Below are 17890 nucleotides of genomic sequence, written 5' to 3'. Positions count from 1 at the left end.
CAAATATTATACTGATACCAAAACCAGGGAAAGAGGCAATTAAAAAAGAGAACTATATACTGATACCTTGAACTAAGCAACTGCACTGCAGATGGTAATTTGTAATAGTAGTTTCATGTTTGGATTGCCTGTCATTCTGGTCTTCTGAATACGGGCTGATTGTCATGACATGCCAGTTGTTGCTATGCTGTCTCTCAGGTAGATGGTTGTTTAAAAGGAAGGGGGTGGTGAATGAAAGCAAGAGACAGGAAAAGGAATATTATGGGACTGTCCTGCTCCAAGGTTGTATATGGTTAGTTTTTTTTGACTTATGTGTAAACATAAGAAGTATATAATTCTTTATCCCTATTTTTAAAATATATTCTAATTTTTAAATGTTTTTTTTATCATATTCTGTAGGGACTTAAAGTTCAATATATCAATACTTGATGAAAAATACCTGTTCTGTGTTATGCCTAAGATGTTTGATATGCAGACAGATAGTGAGGTTAAGCTTAACAGCCTAAGTTGTATGGTAATAACAATAAACTTCTTTTCTGGATGGTTAATAACCTAAGTTTACAGACTAAATTAGAGAAAAAGGAGGGCCACAAGGAAAGCCAACTTTTTGGCCCTAGCCTTTCAAGGTCAATTAAGACTCAGGACATATGAGAGCTTCTACTGTTACATCATGTAACTCGGTAGTGTCCCAAATTCTCTGATCAAAGAGATTATGGGGCCAAAGAGGAAAGTGATCGAGGATGTAGAGTGTGCCTAAGGAGAGTCACATGGAGAGAAAACATTCTCTCAGGCTTTTACAGAGAGCATATTGGCCAAGCAATGGCCGTAACTCATCCACATGGCTGACACTGACAAAGCTTCAACAATCTGAGATACAGGATTTCAGGATAAATCCTGAGGGGATTTCACTGACCTTATCAGACCCAAAAGCTCCAACTCTTGTTGCATAGGTCCTGCTTTACCTTGGTTTTAATCATCCAGCAGAAAAGTATAAAAACAAAATATAAGAAGTAAAGCCATGCTGTAATGTTCAACTATAGGGGACTCAGGTCAAAAATTTCTGACATTGCCAGTCAAGTGGAAGACCCAATACTATTATGGGCTACTGGACTCTTTTAGAATATTTTGCTGAGTTTACACACCTATAATATTCAAATAACAAAACTTAACAAAAAAAAGGGCATATAGATGAATGTCCATTTTGTATCTGTGCATTCAAAGTGGTTAGGATAGATATATAGTTACATTCTCTTAATTAATGGAGGGATTTGTTCTAATGGTGTCTGTATATAGAATATCATGTCCACATCTTATACAGAAATTCACCACTAGGAAGAATGTATGCAATGTGTTAATTATTGAAACTGTCCTACCAATTTGATTTGAAAAAAAATATTTCATGAATGTTAAAAAAAAGAGAACTATAGGCCAATCTCCCTCATGAACATACATACAAAAATCCTCAAGAAAGTCCTACCAAGAGAATACAGTAAATCACCAAGAAGATCATACACCATGACCAGGTAGGATTTATCACAGGGAGGCAAGGATGGTTCAATATTCACAAATCTATAAATGTAATACACTATATCAATAGAGCGAAAACTAAAAACCATATGATCATCTCAATTGATGTAGAAAAGGCTTTTGATAAAGTCCAACACTCATTCATGTTCAAAGTACTACAGAAAATTGAAATAGATGGCCTCTACTTTAATCTGATAAAAGCCATTTATGAAAACCCAATGGCTAACATAATTGTAAATGGGGAAAAACTGAAACCTTTTACTCTTAGATCTGGTACAAGACATGGATGTCCTCTATCACGACTCCTGTTCAATACAGTTCTGGAATCATTAGCTAGAGCCATTAGACGAGAGAGAAATAAAAGGAATAAGAATAGGTACAGAAGAAGCTAAATAATCATTTACAATTTTTGCAAATGACATGATACTTTACTTGGAAGACTCAAAAACTCCACCAAGAAACTAGTAGAATTGAAACACAAATTCAGTAGCCTACCAGGATACAAAGTCAATACCCAAAAGTCAATAGCATTCCTCCATACAGATACCAAAAACACTGGGAGGGAAATTACAGAAACAATACCTTTTACAGTAGCACCAAGGAAAATGAAATACCATGGAATTATTCTAACTAAAGAAGTCAAAGACCTTTTCAAGGAAAATTACAGTGCTCTAAAAAAAGAGATTATAGAGGATTTCAGAAAATGGAAAGATATTCCCTTGTCATGGATAGGAAGAACCAACACTGTGAGGATTGCCATACTCCCAAAATTGCTGTATGGATTTAATGTAATCCTTATCAAATTACCATGAACATACCTCTCAGACCTAGAGAAATTGTTCTTAAAATTTATTTGGAACCATAAAAGACCTAGAATAGCAAAGGCAATCCTGGGCAAAAAACATAAGGCAGGAGGCATTACAATTCCTGACTTGAAATTATACTACAAAGCTACTGTGATAAAATCAGCATGGTACTGGCAACAAAATAGAACTGAGGATCAATGGACTAGACTAGAAGACGCAGAATCCTCTATGAACACACTCAGCCACCTTATCTTTGACAAAGGGGCCAAACATACTCACTGGAAGAAAGATAGCCTCTTTAACAAATGGTGCTGGAAAGACTGGCTCTGTACATACCAAAAACTAAAACTTGACCTAGGTCTATCACCATGCACTAAGCTAAAGTCAAAATGGATTAAAGATCTAAACAGTAAAATAGAAACACTAAATCTCCTGGAAGAGAAAGGAGGAGAAACTCTTAAAGACATAGGGGTATGTCTTAAGAGGTGATGAGTTCATGAACAAAAATAAATCATATTGGTAACACTTGAAAGAATTAACAACTGGGACCTCTTCTTATTGAGAAGTTTTTGCACGTCAAAAGAAATTACCAACAGAGTGAAAATACAACCCACAAATTTGGAAAAATTTTGACCAATAAGCACTGAGACAAAGGTCTGCTCTCTAGAACTTAAAAGAACTAAAAAACATTAGATCCCCAAAATTTAAAGACCCAATCCAGAAATGGGCATTCAAGATGAACACACACTTCTCAGTTGATTAAATTAAATAAATGAATAAATACATGAAAAAATGTTCCACATCAGTAGCCATCTGTGAAATGCAAATTAAAACAACATTGAGATATCATCTCACTTCAGAAAGAATGGCTATCATAAAGAAATCAACCAACAACAAATGTGGGAGAGGCTGTGGTGAACAAGGAACCTTTCTCCACTGCTGGTGGGAATGTAGACTGGTGCAACCATAACGGAAATCAGTGTGGAGACTCCTTAAAGAACTAGGACTGGAAATTCCATTCAAACCAGCTATTCGTCTACTGGGAATTTTCCCAGAGGATCTGAAAACATCATAACATAGTGATATATGTGTACATATGTCTATAGCAGCACAATTTGTGATAGTCAAATCTTGTAAACAAGCAAGATGCCAGTCACCTGAGGAATGGATGAAGAAGATGTGGTATTTTTATACAATGGAGTATTACTCAGCTATAAAGAATGATAAACTCAAAGCCTTCATATTTAAGTGGATGCCACTTGAAGATATACTCATAAGTGAAATAAACCAGACACACATGTGTAAATATCATATAGTCTCCTGAGTATTAGAATTCAAAAGAAGAAATACAAATAGAAAGGTATAACACAATTAAAAGGAAAGTGAGAACTTAAATATTAGATATGAAGAGAGACCAAGGAAAAAAGCTAGGAAGCATGACAGGGACATACATTTATAAGTACAAGATGGATAAGGCAATGATCCTGAGAATCTTTAGAAGGTTTTCAAAGCTAGCAGTTAATTGGAAGGATTCTCACTCTGACTAACTATATATGTTGATACCTGTGAACTAAGTGACTGCACTGAAGATGCCAATGTATAATAGTAGGGTCATATTTGGAGTGCCTGTCATTCTGGTCTGCTGAATATGTGTGGCTTGTCATGACATGCCAGTTGCTGCTCTTGAGTAGATGTTTGTTTAAAAGGAAAGGAGGTGGTGAATGAAGGCAGGTGGTAGGAAAAGGGGTGTTACAGGACTGTCCTGCTAAAATGCTCTATATGGTTAGATTTCTAATATTGTGTGTAAAAATAGAGTAACTGTTTATTCCCAGTTTTTAAATTTTTTATTTTTTTGGTCATATTCTGTAGTGACTTAAAAGTTTAAGTACTTGATGAAAAATACCTGTTTCATGTTATACCTAAGGTATTCAGACAGATAGTGAGATTAAGCTCAACTGCCTGGGTTGTACGGTAATAACAATAAGTTTCTCTTCAGGAGGGTTAACAACCTATGTTTGCAGACCAAAAATTAGAGAAAAAGGGGGCTGCAAGGACAGTCAACATTTTGACTCTGGCCTTCCAAGGTCAGTGAACTCAGTACATAGGAGCACCTGTAGTGTAACATCATGTAACTCAGTTGTGTCCAAATTTTCTGATCAAGGAGAATATAGGGCCACAGAGAAAAGTGATCAATGATGTAGAGTGTGCCTAAGGAGAGTCACATGGAGAGAAATCATTCTCTCAGGCTTTCACAGGGATCAAATTGGTCAAGCAGTGGCCATGACTCATCCACATGGCTGACAGTAACAAAGGATCTACAAACTGCAGTATAGGGTTGCAGGATAAGTCCAGAGGGAATATGACTGTTCTTATCAGATACAAAAACTACAATTCTTGTTATATAGGTCTTGCTCTATCTTGGTCTTAACCATCTAGCAGAAAAGTATAAAAATGAGGTATAAAAAGTAAAGCCATACTATTATGTTGCGCTGTAAAAGGACCAAGGCAACAACTTTTGACATTGCCAGTCATACGGAAAACCCACTACTATTATGGTCTTCTGGACTATTTTGGAATATCTTGCTGAATTCTCACACATATAATATTTAAATGACAAAACTAAACAAAAAAAGGGGATGCAAATGAATGACCATTTTGTATCTGTATATTCAAAATAGTTAGGATAAACACACAGGTACATTCTCTTAATTCAATGAATAGAAAGATTTTTTCTAAAAGTGTTTGTAAACAGGATATCATGTCTGCATCTTGTATAATGAATAACCACTAAGAAAACAATATGCAATGTATTAATTATTGAAACTGTTCTACTAATTTGATTTGAAACTGTCTCATTGCTATTTTTTCTCAATAAAATTATGGAAAAAATAAAAACAGGAAGAAGAGAAGAAAAAAAAGTTACTGAAAACATCTACTACATTAATAAAAAAAAATGAGATGAAAAAGAAAAAACAACTTGACATAGCTGAGTATGGATGCACATGTCTGTAATCCAAGCATGGTGAGAAGCTGAGGCAAAAGGATCCTAGGTTTGAACTCAGCCTGGGCAACTTAGTGACTTAGTAAGACTTTGTCTCAAAGTTAAAAATAAAAAAATAAAAAAAGATGTAGTTCTGTGCAAAGGCTCTGGGTACAATCCCTAGTACCAAAAAATTACTTTTCAGTTGCATTAACCAATTAAAGCAGTTGGTCTTGGTCTTTTCTTTTTTACAAGTTTTAAATTATCAATTTGATCTTGTCACGATTTTAAAAGGCATATAATCAGACTCTGAAGTGTACACTTTAAAAGTATGAATTTTATGGTATCAAAATTATATCCAAATTATATCACTCATAAAAAAGAACACATGAAAAAACTCTACAGTCAATATGATGGACTGAAAATATTCCTTCATATGCTTCTTCTTAAATCTTCTAAAGTGAGTCAAGAATGAGAAATAATATACATGCACAGAATAAAAAAGTAAGATAGAAGTAGACACTTCCAAATGAATGCAACACATATTGAACAGTTACAAGAAAACAAACTGTAGTAATTGATTCAATAGACTTGAGAAAGACAATAGCTAAGAGCCTTATAGGGTAAGAGGAACAGGAATCAAAAATCTCAGAAAGGTACTCAAACTAGAGACATTATCAGAGATCTCCATGGGACTGAATATGAAGATTAAAACCTAGGAAGATTAGTATAGTCTCTCTAAGATCCCTTTTGTTATTGGTATCTCATGCCACTAGGTAGTAAGCCTTTCCCTGCACTGTCAGAAGACTCAAGGCTAGTCTCTGGATTTAGGTGATCACTAAGATTCTGTTTTTGCAGGTACATTAGTAGGTGAGGGCTGAGGTACCAGAATGAAAGCTAGTACTGAGAAGAAGTTTACCTGCTGAACCAGAAGACTCAAAGTCCTTTTTTGTTATTTGGCTCCCAAAGTATTGGCAGGTAATTCCATCCCAGGCTTATGGAGAGTATTCCTCTCAAGCTCAACAGAACAGTCCTACAGTTTTAGCAACTATGAGATGCTCTGACCAAAATGCCAGATCCTATTCACTCCCCACAGAGAAGCCTGCTACAGACAATCCTTCCTTTCTCACACATGAGGATCTGTACTCAACACCAAAGGACTTCACTTTTAGACACAGTCTGACATTCAGGAGTCTCTATGCATAGGAGGGAAGTCTTCAACACAAAAGACAGAGGCACAAACAAACAAACAGTAGAGAGCAAGTCTTCAGGAAGAAAAAGTGACCTGACAGTACGAGGCAGCTTTGACAATGAGAAAAGTTGGAAGAAGGGATATACTGATAAAATGACAAGTGGGAAGTCTTAGCCAGACTTGAAAGAAAGCCAAAACAAAGAATAAAAGCAAAATAGAAAAGAGAAAATTAGTATCTGTAAAAATATGAGGCTCAGAACTGGAAGTACAGTCTAGAGCAAAGGTGCTGAGTCAAGATGGTGGCAACCAAGAAAAAATGATGTAGTGACTTGCCGGTTTGGGCAAAGTAGCAAACCCCCCACCCCCCCCCAAAAAAAAAAAAACCAAAAAAACAAAAACAAAAAAGATGCCAGGCCTCCAGTTAAGTCATAGGCTGTGGTAGAAGAGATGGAGGAAGCTGAAAGAGATGTGTTCCAGGCCTTGTTTGCAAGGAAAAAATAAGGAATGGATTCTCCTCTTTTCTTGCAGAGGAATAAATTTCAGAACAATACATTTAATGCAAGACTTGAGAACCCTGATGCCTTATTTTAAAGCAGATCCTGAAATGGATCATAAAAATAAATTGTGATTAATGAGGTCTGTGAAATGAAAAACTACAATAAATACATCTATTTTGAGGCTAAGAAAAAAAAAGACCTTTGTATGTGACTTTCAAATTCACCTAATGGGCCGTCTGCCAAATTTCTTGTTCAAATATTCATACCCTAATTGAACTAAAGATGACTGGAAACTGTTTGAAAAGTTCTTGGCCACTTTTGTCTTTTAACCATGCTTTTGATGAATTATCATATTATGCTTTGTTAAAAGAACTCTTAATTTAGAGTTTTAGTACCTCATGGTATCATCTCAAAAGCCAACCATTTGTGGACTATGTATTTACTTTCACCATTTTGGATAATAAGATTTGGTTTCAGAACTTCTAGATCATAGATGAAGATTCTCAATTTACAGAAATAGGACCTCTTTTGGTCTTAAATCTGACAAAGATTTTTCAGGGGAGCTTTGGAGGACCAACTTTGTATGAAAATCCTCACCATCAATTACTGAACATGCATTGGCTGATCATTAGATCCATCACAGTGGCAAAATACAAAGAGAAGCAACAAATAAAAGATGTACAGAAAATGAGAAAGAGCCAAAGACTGTTCTTCTACATGGTCCTACTGAAGACATTTTTGTTATGCCAGCTGAGGAAAAACCAGTAGAAACATAGTAGATAAAACCAGAGCCTAAAGTTGATTTGAAAGCAAGGAAAAAAAGGATTTACAAAAGGCAAAGAAAACTGAAACAGAAGATGAATAGTGGAAGTGCAAAATGAGTGAGTGGATAGTTGTTTTCCAATTAATATCTATTCCCTATTCAGTATATAAATATATCTACTATGTCTAACTAGTGTGTCATGTAAAAGAAAAAATGTCTTTTATTTTTTCCAAATAAAACACTGTATCACCAAAAAAAAAAAAGAAGTTCTACAAGGATTTATAATCATAGTCAAGTTCTTGGTTTATCATAGTATTTACTTCTCTGTAATAAAGAAGTCTGATTACCAATTTAAAATAAAAATGTATAAAAATGACATTGGAATAATAGGTGGAAAGAATGTATGTGTGAGAGAGAAATGATTCAGGAGAATCACTATCGTTTTCTTGGGAAGAAAATAGATAATAACTGTCAATATCTAAAAGTTGTCAGAGTTTCTTCCTGAAGAACAGCAAGAGCTGAAAATGGCTGCTCTCAGGGAATACAGACTAGACATTTATCAGGCTCAGCTAAGGAATCACTGTTTTATGTTAGAACTTTGTAATATTTCTTTTCCTTTTATAAATCATGGGCATATATTGCTATACTAAAAATGCACATTTAATTAAAAAGTAAGATCGATGCAGCCAGATTAAGGGGTCAGTTAGTAAACACACACAGGACAAAAATGATCTAGAATAGCTGAGTCTGAACTTTTCTGCTCCATATCCTAGCTGAAGCGCTGCTTGACCTACATGTGTGCCCTCATTTACTTCTGGCTCATTTCAAGGGTTAATGATACCAAACTGCAGAGACTGATGTCTGTGGAAAGGGTGGCAGGATCAGATATTAGAAAGTTACAACTAATATTTATTAAGTGATACAATGTGGCCCATAAAGACCATCCAAGTGAAAACACTGGAAATGTATTACTCTGAAGTACAAGTGATTTGGTTCTAAATAAAAGCAGAGTTTACAGCTTCAGCTTGTAGACTCTTTATCATGGGGGTAGTTCAATTAGCATGCTCTAGTGAAAAAAAAAACCAAGAAAGCCCAGGAGTGTGTCAGAAGCAGAAGTCAAACTCAGCTTGGGCAAAGCTTGTCTATTGTCTGGATTTTTCTACATTATCTGTCATGTTCTCCAGATTCAGAGGCTGGTAGCCAAAGGCCTAGCTTTCCACAGGCATCTTCCAGAAATACATTTAAATGAAGAAAAATTGTCACCATGATTACTATATTATTAAAACAGTGAAAAGAAAAAGGAAGGCTACAGGGGAAAAATATAAGAAGAACTTCCAAGTCCTCAAGAAAGGAAAGAATCCTGGCTTGCTGGGTCAGCATGGTCTGAGTAGTCTCCAGTAGAGGCACATGATCACAAGGCTGCTGTCAGTCAGGGAGAACTCGCCAGTGTTACTGGACTATATGTGGGGACAGTGATGACTTGCATACTCTGGATCCTATACACGCAGGTGTAAATCAAGGCTGGTGAATCACTAGTTGTGATGGTCACTTGAACTTACTCTTCCAACAGGTAAGAGGCCCTAGGTAGTCTTGGCTGCACACTTCCTTTTCTGGCTAAAAGGGTAGTACTCTGCAACGTACCTTGAGTTCATCTTTGCTCTGGAAGTTATCCAGGAGATGCTGGTAATGAGTGTCACACATTTGACGAAGCAGTGAGAGAAGACAGGACACATACTCTCCCTGTTGGCCAAAAAGAAAAAAACAAAAAACAAAAAAACCCATTTATTACAGTCAATCAGACAGGATATGTTTTCCCAACCCACAAAGGGAAAGGAGAGAAGGGAAGGTCTGAAATGGCCCAGATGATCATGGAAGAAAGGTGACAATTCTGGCCCTGAAAAAAAATCAATCTTTTCTAGCAGGCTTAGTAGTTTTAATAAGGATTCTGAAGAATGGGGCTATTGAAAATGCTGAACTATAACAAAACAGTACCAAAAAACAAGGCAAATATTCTCATTTTTTCCAGAAAAGTTTTGGCTAAAGTCTTTTGTTGTCTGAACATCATAATGAAGTCTGTTGGATTTTTGGAAGACAGTGTGGCCTTCTCTGGGCAGAATTTATGTCTATCTTCCTAAAATAGAGAAATTTTTCTTACAAGGAACTCCTTGGAGTCCTCCCAGAGCTTGCACAGGACAATTGGTCAGATGGAACAGAACAGATCTAAGGGCTGAAGGGTAAAACAGTACTCTCTCAAGTTCATTACTATGTTTAAGGACACCTTTGCCAAGATCTTTAGCATGTAAAAAGCAGGTTTTGAATTTTATTTTTAAATAGTTTCATATTGAAGCTGAGAGTTACAAACAAGTTGAGTGGCAGACCTGGTATGCTGTGTCTTGATACATAAAGCTGTTGCCAGAATCTTAGTAAACACAATGTTTTAAAGTTTGTTGTCTTTGTATATTCATAAGAAATTATGACAAGCTAAATTTAAGTGAGAACTGTATTACTGCTCTTATGTCATATTTTACTAAGATTTTGTGCCTTATATCTCTTACTGAATTACTAGAAATGTTAAGAGGAATTGATAAATCATTTCATTTTACATTTGTATATAATCAGGTAATATAATTTGATGTACAGTTTTGCCTGTTACAGACGGTGTGCTAATTATAATGGCATATGTACAGAACATTTTGGATTGGCAATAAGCTGAACAAATAGCCATTTTACCTAAAAATATTTAAAAAAAATAAAACTTGTTTTGAGAAAACAAGAAAACATGGCCTTTAAGACAAATAACCTAAACCTGTACCCTCAGAAGAATGTAAACATTATTTACTGGAAATAAGTACAAATAAACTTTTTAAAACTTAAGGATAAGTATAAATCTTTAAAACTTCCTTAAATTTGAACTGTGGTATATGGAAGAAAATCTTGCTTTAGGGATTCCAAAGACCAGTAATTCTAGCAGTTTTTTTAACATAAGGTAGCCAATTACGGCTTCCTACTAAAACACTGCCTCCTAAAAGAGAAGGATAAAAAGTACTGACATGATTTTCAAATACTGTCAAAATTATGGAAATCTGACAAGTTTTTAAATCTTCCAAATCTTTTCTAGATCCCTGAAACTATTTTATATGCATGTATGTATGCATATGAACTTTAGTTTTATCTTAAAAACAGGGCATAAGAGATCAGAATTTCAATCTTCTAATGTGAAGACCAGAAGAGTTAATGTAGACAAGACACTGAGGCATAAAGTCCAGTAATAAAGAGGTACCCAGTAAACTACCATCATATCACCATCATTACAATCTATATAAAATTAATCACTTTGTTAGTAATATTGGCTAGTTGCTTAAAGCACAGTGTGACCCAGGGCATGCACTAATAAATCTCAGGTCTGGATATCTGGACATAACAGGGTGCACATGTTTATATCTACAACCAGACTGCTCTCAATAAGGGATGCTAAAGCTACAGATGAGTAGATACTCTTTCCAAGCCCAATGCTCCAGAATACAATCCTGACTTGGGCATCCTCTCAGTTCTCCTTAGCATGCTGGAGTTTTGTTTGTCCCCATACAGGATTTTCTTAAGAAAGCTCTGTAACCTTTCATCTGTCAAACAAAAGATTCCATAAAAACTGTTTAACAGCATGGTAGCACATGAACTACCCAGAACTATGGGAAGCCAAGGCAGGCGGATCCTGAGTTTGAGCCTGGCCTGGGTAACTTGGTAAGGCACTACCTCAAAATAAAAAAGAAAGGATTGGTAATATAGGTTAGTGTGAAGGCCCTGGGTTTATTTCCACTACCAAATAAACACTTGTTTATATCAGAGATGATACTCTACTGTAGGTAGAGGAGTTGGGGGCAGAAGCCCAGGTGCTGTCTCTATCCCTCCTGAGAGGCTTTCTCAGCTTGATTCATTTCTAACTAGATCACACAAAATCACTATTCAGAAATGCCTGTACAATTCTTCCTTATCATACTCTCCTTCATGTAAGACACAAAAACCAGTGATAAATACAATCAATCAGTAGATACAAACTCTGATGAAATTATTCTGTCCGGTACACACCACTTAGGAGAGACTGTATGAGAGGTTTCCTAGAATAAGTAGTCATTTTTTTTAACCCTCCAACCTGTTATTATATCTCACTACATTCCTCTTCATTCCATATTATAGAAAACAACTTGGCTCAGAGGCCAGGCCAATTGAAAGAATACATAACAGTAAGACAGAACTAGAAAGATTCCCTGAACTTTCCCTAAAGAGAAATATAATTCTACAGCTTTCAGAGTAGAGGGGGGAGTCAGATTTAAGAAGGGAAGAGGGCAGCATGCTGACCACCATGCAGGAGGCAAGGCAGAGATGAAGGTGATGGTGAGATGGGTGTGATATGGAGGAGCCCCAGGTTAGAAAGAAAGTAAGAAAACCTGAATGTTAGTTACTAACAGTGATCTCGGCTGTGCACTGCGGGCACCGCTGCCCTCTTACCGCCTCCTGAGCATGCGATTTGCTCATGATGGTGAGCAGAGTCTGCAAGAGCACATCCAGGAGGCTCTCCACCATCATCTCTACCTCCTCCATGACATCTGCCTCCTGGAGTGAGCAGTGAGAGAGCATGCTGTTAGCATCAGGCCAATGTGATGTTTAGCTGGAAGCACTTACTAAGTCAGCCATATCAGGAGTAAGTCTTCTGACCGGAACCTCAACATCTTTAACAATTTATCTTCTTCCTTTAAGCAATAACTTGGGGACTCCCTCAGACATAACCTTAGGTTACTTGAAGACCTTCTGTACTTGCTGTGGCTTCTCTAAGGCCCGCTGGGAAGGAGACCTGCCAAGGACAGCACTGTTTGGTGCCAAGGAACCTGAAATGGTGGCTAGGAAAGGAGATGCGGAACACATGCCATTGTTGCCCAGGCATGGAGCTATTAACCAACTCCACCTACACAAATCAGAATCTCTGGAAGACACATGTATTAATTTTGATAACAGGGCAGAGGTCAACATCCTGAGTTTAAAGCTTTATTTGATTTCTCTAATAGAGTTGAGAGAAAGTATAATCCTACTAACACATGAAAAAATTAAGTTTGAGAAATGGTAAATTCATACCATAGTATGTGGCAGTAGCATCCTCACTAGTCTTAATGCACATAGGAGTATCTTCTCTTTCTAAGGCTTCTTTTTTGGTTGCTCTCAATCTCTACCACTTTGACTGTTGCCCCTATACTCTTGGGTCCTATGTTTAGCTTCTCAGTTCTTTTATCCCATTCTCAGTCCATGTGATGAACTTTAGTCTTAGTTCATCTTTTTCTGGAAACTCCACAAAAGCAATGGAACATATCTCCTCATCACAGGCTGTTTCCTAGCCATCAGAATTTTGGAAGAGTTTGTTATCTTTTTATAGACTTCTCATATTCATTTCGAATTCTTTAGTTTGATTTTAATTATCACACAAAGAGATTCCCATTGCAACTTCTTTAAGATCTTTATACTACTACTGGTCCTAATATATTCCATCTATCCATTCATCTATCCATTCTTCCATCCACCAATCTATCCATCCACCTATCATCCATCCATCCATCCATCCATCCATCCATCCATCCATCCAGCTACCTATCATTCACCATCCATCCACCCACCCACTCACCCATCCATCCATCCATCCATCCATCCATCCATCCATCCATCCTATAATCCATTCATCCACCTATCACCCATCCACCTATCCATTTACCCACCTATGATTCACCATTGATCCATCCATCCATCCATCCATCCATCCATCCATCCATCCATCCATCCCTCATTAAATATTATGTGCCTTTCACTGTTTGAGAACCTGAATATATGAAGGTGAACAAAAGAGACAATATCTCTGCTTTTGTGGAGCTTAAATTTCATCTTCCCTCTAGCCATTCATCTAATATAATTGTACTCTGCCCCTTACAACTGAAGAATTTGAGTGGCTCTTGGATCTAACATCATTTCTGTTTGCTGATGTGATCCTAGCACTCAGTGAGTCGGTGTAGGCAACAGATTACACTTAACTTTTCAATCCCCGAAATATAATGAAACTATCGCCTTCAGGTTTGCTGGTTCTTACTCCTCCTATTCTTTTTCTTTTTTCAATTTTGTCTTGAATTTATCTTCTTCCTTTAGCAATAAGCTGGGAACTCCCTCAGATATGACCTTATGTCACTTGTAGACCTTCTGTGCTTGGTGGGGCTTCTCTAAGGCCTGGTGGGAAGGAGAGCTTCCAGGTCTTATCTGCCTACCTGGAGCCAAGAGCAGACAACAGGGTCACTAGGACTATCGCAGGCATTCCCTAAACAAGCTGAAACCCAGAAACCAGATGACACTTTAAGTCTAGACACAAGAACTCCCATTTGAGTCCCTGGCCTCTGTTAAATCAAACATATTCTTGTTTTTTTAAAAAAGATGTCTTATGTGTTCCACCTAGATAGTCTAGCCTCTGGGTTGTTTCTCTATTTTAAAGTCACTTGAAATTTTATTAGCTAGGAGTCTTAATAAAATGGTGTAATAAAAATCATTCTTTTTCTTCATTTTTCTTTATATTTTCCTATAGTCTCCAAGTTTTCTGTAAGAAATATGTATTTCTATAAGTATAAAAAATAAATATTACTAAAATAAATTTCCACCCTCATCTATGATTTTCCTTCACTGTCTTATCTCCTTCCTTCCCATCTACTCTTTTAAAAAGAAAAAAATAGAGGAGAGAAAATAGGCAAAACACTATTGGCTGAAACCTGACCTCTAAAGTGCAATTGTACATACCATGAGCCTCAGAGCTCTTGTGGGCAAAATTTACCTCTTGTATATTTCAATCTCATTTGGGACTGTGCAAGAATATAATTGGACAGAATCAAGCTGTCAGGAAGCTGACATAAGACTCTGAGCAAGCAAGCAGCCCCTCAATCTGGTTCTACTTTTCTGTGTTCATGCAGAGTATCCTAAGAAATTCCCACGAATACAGAATTAATATTGTTTGAAAAAGCAAGCATGGTATAACCAAGCATGGGCACCTTCCTGCCACTTGTGAAAACTTATCTTTCTAAGAAGTATGCAAATGATCTTTGTTGGTCTGCCTCTGACCAGACTAATACAAGATTAGGGCAGAGTTGAGCAGGATGGAGCAAAGTGGGTGTGAGGTTACTACCAGAGAGCTGGTCTTGACAATGGAGAAGATGCTGCCAAGAATTCCTGAGCAGATTAGCAACTCTTTCTGTTGCCTCAAGTGAAGATGAATATGATGGAGAACCACAGGAAGCAGGATGCGGCGGGATTCTAGGATAGAAAAACAAACATGAATAAGCCCATTAGAGTAGAATTAGCTACAGCTAGCAATCAGTAGCATTTTGGAACTGAAATGGTTTTAAAGGAGGAGTTGAAGTTGGATCAAAGGTAGAGGTCATCTTCTTCCATTACAAGGGACTAAAAGCTTGGTGCTTGGAAATTGTTAGCAGTCGCACATTTGTTTTGCATCTTTTTTTCCTTTATTCGCATTTCCAGCCCCTGTGTCCATAGTATTTTATGCAATATGAATCTTCAACATGAAATATTTTCAATGATTAGATTTCTTTTTTTCCACTTTTTAAAGATAATATGATTTTATTGAGAAAGAAGTAGCAATGAGATAGCTTCAAAACAGGCCAGTAGTACAGTTACAATAATTAATACATTGCATATTATTGTCTTTTTCCCCCCATAATTTTATTGAGAAACAAATAGCAATGAGATAGTTTCAAACCAAATTGGTAGGACAGTTTCAATAATTAACACACTGCATACATTCTTCCTAGTGGTTAACTGCTGTACAAGATGCGGGCATGATGTCCTATTTACAAACACTATCAGAACGAATCCCTCTATTCATTACGAGAATGTAACTATATATCTATTCTAACCATTTTCACTACACAGATACAAAATGGACATTCATCTGTATACCCTTTGTTTGTTAAATTCCATTATTTGAATATTATAGGTGTGTTAACTCAGCAAAACATTCTACAAGAGTCCAGTAGTCCATAATAGTATTGGGTCTTCCACTTCACTAGAAATGTCAGAAATTGTTGACCTGAGTCCCCTACAGCTCAACATAACCACATGGCTTTACTTCTTATACTTCATTTTTATACTTTTCTGCTGGATGGTTAAGACGAAGATAAAGCAAGAATTATGCAACAAGAGTTGTAGCTTTTGGGTCTGATAAGGTCAGTGAAGTCCCCTCAGGATTTATCCTGAGGTCCTGTACCTCAGATTGTAGATTCTTCGTTAGTGTCAGCCATGTGGATGAGTCACGGCCATTGCTTGGCCAATGTGCTCTCTGTAAAAGACTGAGAGAATGTTTTCTCTCCATGTGACTCTCCTTAGGCACACTCTACATCCTCGATCACTTTCCTCTTTGGCCCCATAATCTCTTTGATCAGAAAATTTGGGACACTACCGAGTTACATGATGTAACAGTACAAGTTTTCATATGTCCTGAGTCTTAATTGACCTTGAAAGGCTAGGGCCAAAAAGTTGGCTTTCCTTGCGGCCCTCCTTTTTCTCTAATTTGGTCTGTAAACTTAGGTTATTAACCATCCAGAAAAGAAGTTTATTGTTATTACCATACAACTTAGGCTGCTAAGCTTAACCTCACTATCTGTCTGCATATCAAACATCTTAGGCATAACACAGAACAGGTATTTTTCATCAAGTATTGATATGTTGAACTTTAAGTCCCTATAGAATATGTTGAAAAACATTTAAAAATTAGAATATATTTTAAAAATAGGTATAAAGAATTATATAATTCTTATATTTACGTGTAAGTCCAAAAATCTAACCATATACAACCTTGAAACAGGACAGTCCCACAACATTCCTTTTCCTGTCTCCTGCCTTCATTCACCACCCCCTTGTTTTTGAACAATCATCTACCTGACACACAGCACAGCAGCAACTGGCATGTTATGACAAGCAGCCCGTATTCAGAAGACCAGAATGACAGGCACTCCAGCCATGAACCTACTATTACAAATTTCCATCCTCAGTGCAGTTGCTTAGTCCCAAGGTGTCAGTATATATATATAGGTAGTTAGGGTGAGAATCTTTCCAATTAACTGCTAGATTCAAAAATCTTCTGGAGATTCTCAGGATCATTGCCTTGTCCATCTTCTATATATGACTGTATGGCTTGTCACTGTCATGTTTCCTAGCTCTTCTCCTTTCCCTCTCTTAATTAGTTAGTCCTTGAGTTCTTACTTTGCTTTTATACTTGTATTATATTATTGTCTTTGTAGTAGTTATTCATAGTACAAGATGCAGACATGATACCTTTTATTTATTTTTATTGAGAAACAAATATCAATGAGACACTTTCCAAGCTGATTTTTTTTTTTTTTTTGGCGGAACCAGGGATTGAACTCAGATCCTTGCGTTAGCCAGTCAAGCACTTATCCTACTGAGCCATCTCCCCGCCCTCCAAGCTGATTAATAGGACATTTTCAATAATTAATAAATTGCACATTGTTATCTTCTCAGCAGTCATCCACTGCACAAGAAGCAGCCAGGACACCCCATCCAAACACTACTACTACAAATCCTTCCTCTCACAGAACCAAGCGAAAGCAGCTGTACATCTACCCTAACTATTCTGTATATACAAATACAAAATGATCCTTTCTCTGTATCCCCCCTCTTCAGTTCAGTCTTGTCAAAGATGGGTATTCTATTGTCATCTAAATATTATAGGTGCTTGAATTCAGCAAAACAGTCCAACACAGTTCAGTAGTCCACAATAGTAGGGGGCTGTCTGCAAAAGTTGTTGACTAGAGCCTTTTACAGCTCAGCATATTAATATGGCTTTACTTTTTATACCTCATTTTTATACTTTTCTGCTGGATGGTTAGGACCAAGATAAAGCAAGACCTACATAACAAGAAATGTAACTTTTGTGTCTGATAACGTCAGTCAAGTCCCCTCAGGATTTATCGTATAACCCTGTACTGCACTTTGCAGGCATGATATCTTGTCTAAACACTATTAGTTCAAAACTTTCTGCTCATTGAACTTAGAGAAAGTAGCTGTATATCTATGCTA

General features: G+C 36.8%; 1 protein-coding gene and 1 pseudogene across 4 annotated transcripts in view; one reads left to right on the top strand and one right to left on the bottom strand.

Moving 5' to 3' along the window:
* The window catches only part of Dock3 (dedicator of cytokinesis 3), an 825219-nt gene that overhangs the window by 116076 nt on the left and 691253 nt on the right, over positions 1-17890 (bottom strand). For 3 of the 4 annotated variants that reach the window (XM_023706273.1, XM_023706265.1, XM_023706267.1), the window contains 3 exons: positions 14961-15088; positions 12227-12373; positions 9407-9505 (listed from right to left, as the gene is read on the bottom strand). In XM_023706273.1, the coding sequence (XP_023562041.1) occupies positions 9407-9505; positions 12227-12373; positions 14961-15088 (374 nt within the window). The remainder of the gene's footprint in view (positions 1-9406; positions 9506-12226; positions 12374-14960; positions 15089-17890) is intronic. The other variant, XM_023706269.1, reaches the window with a different exon arrangement.
* Positions 6905-7883, top strand: LOC105744025 (annotated as a pseudogene).

Source organism: Octodon degus, unplaced genomic scaffold, assembly GCF_000260255.1.
Source record: "Octodon degus isolate 3935 unplaced genomic scaffold, OctDeg1.0 scaffold00008, whole genome shotgun sequence".
NCBI lineage: Eukaryota > Metazoa > Chordata > Mammalia > Rodentia > Octodontidae > Octodon > Octodon degus.
This window is presented reverse-complemented; position numbering and strand designations above follow the sequence as displayed.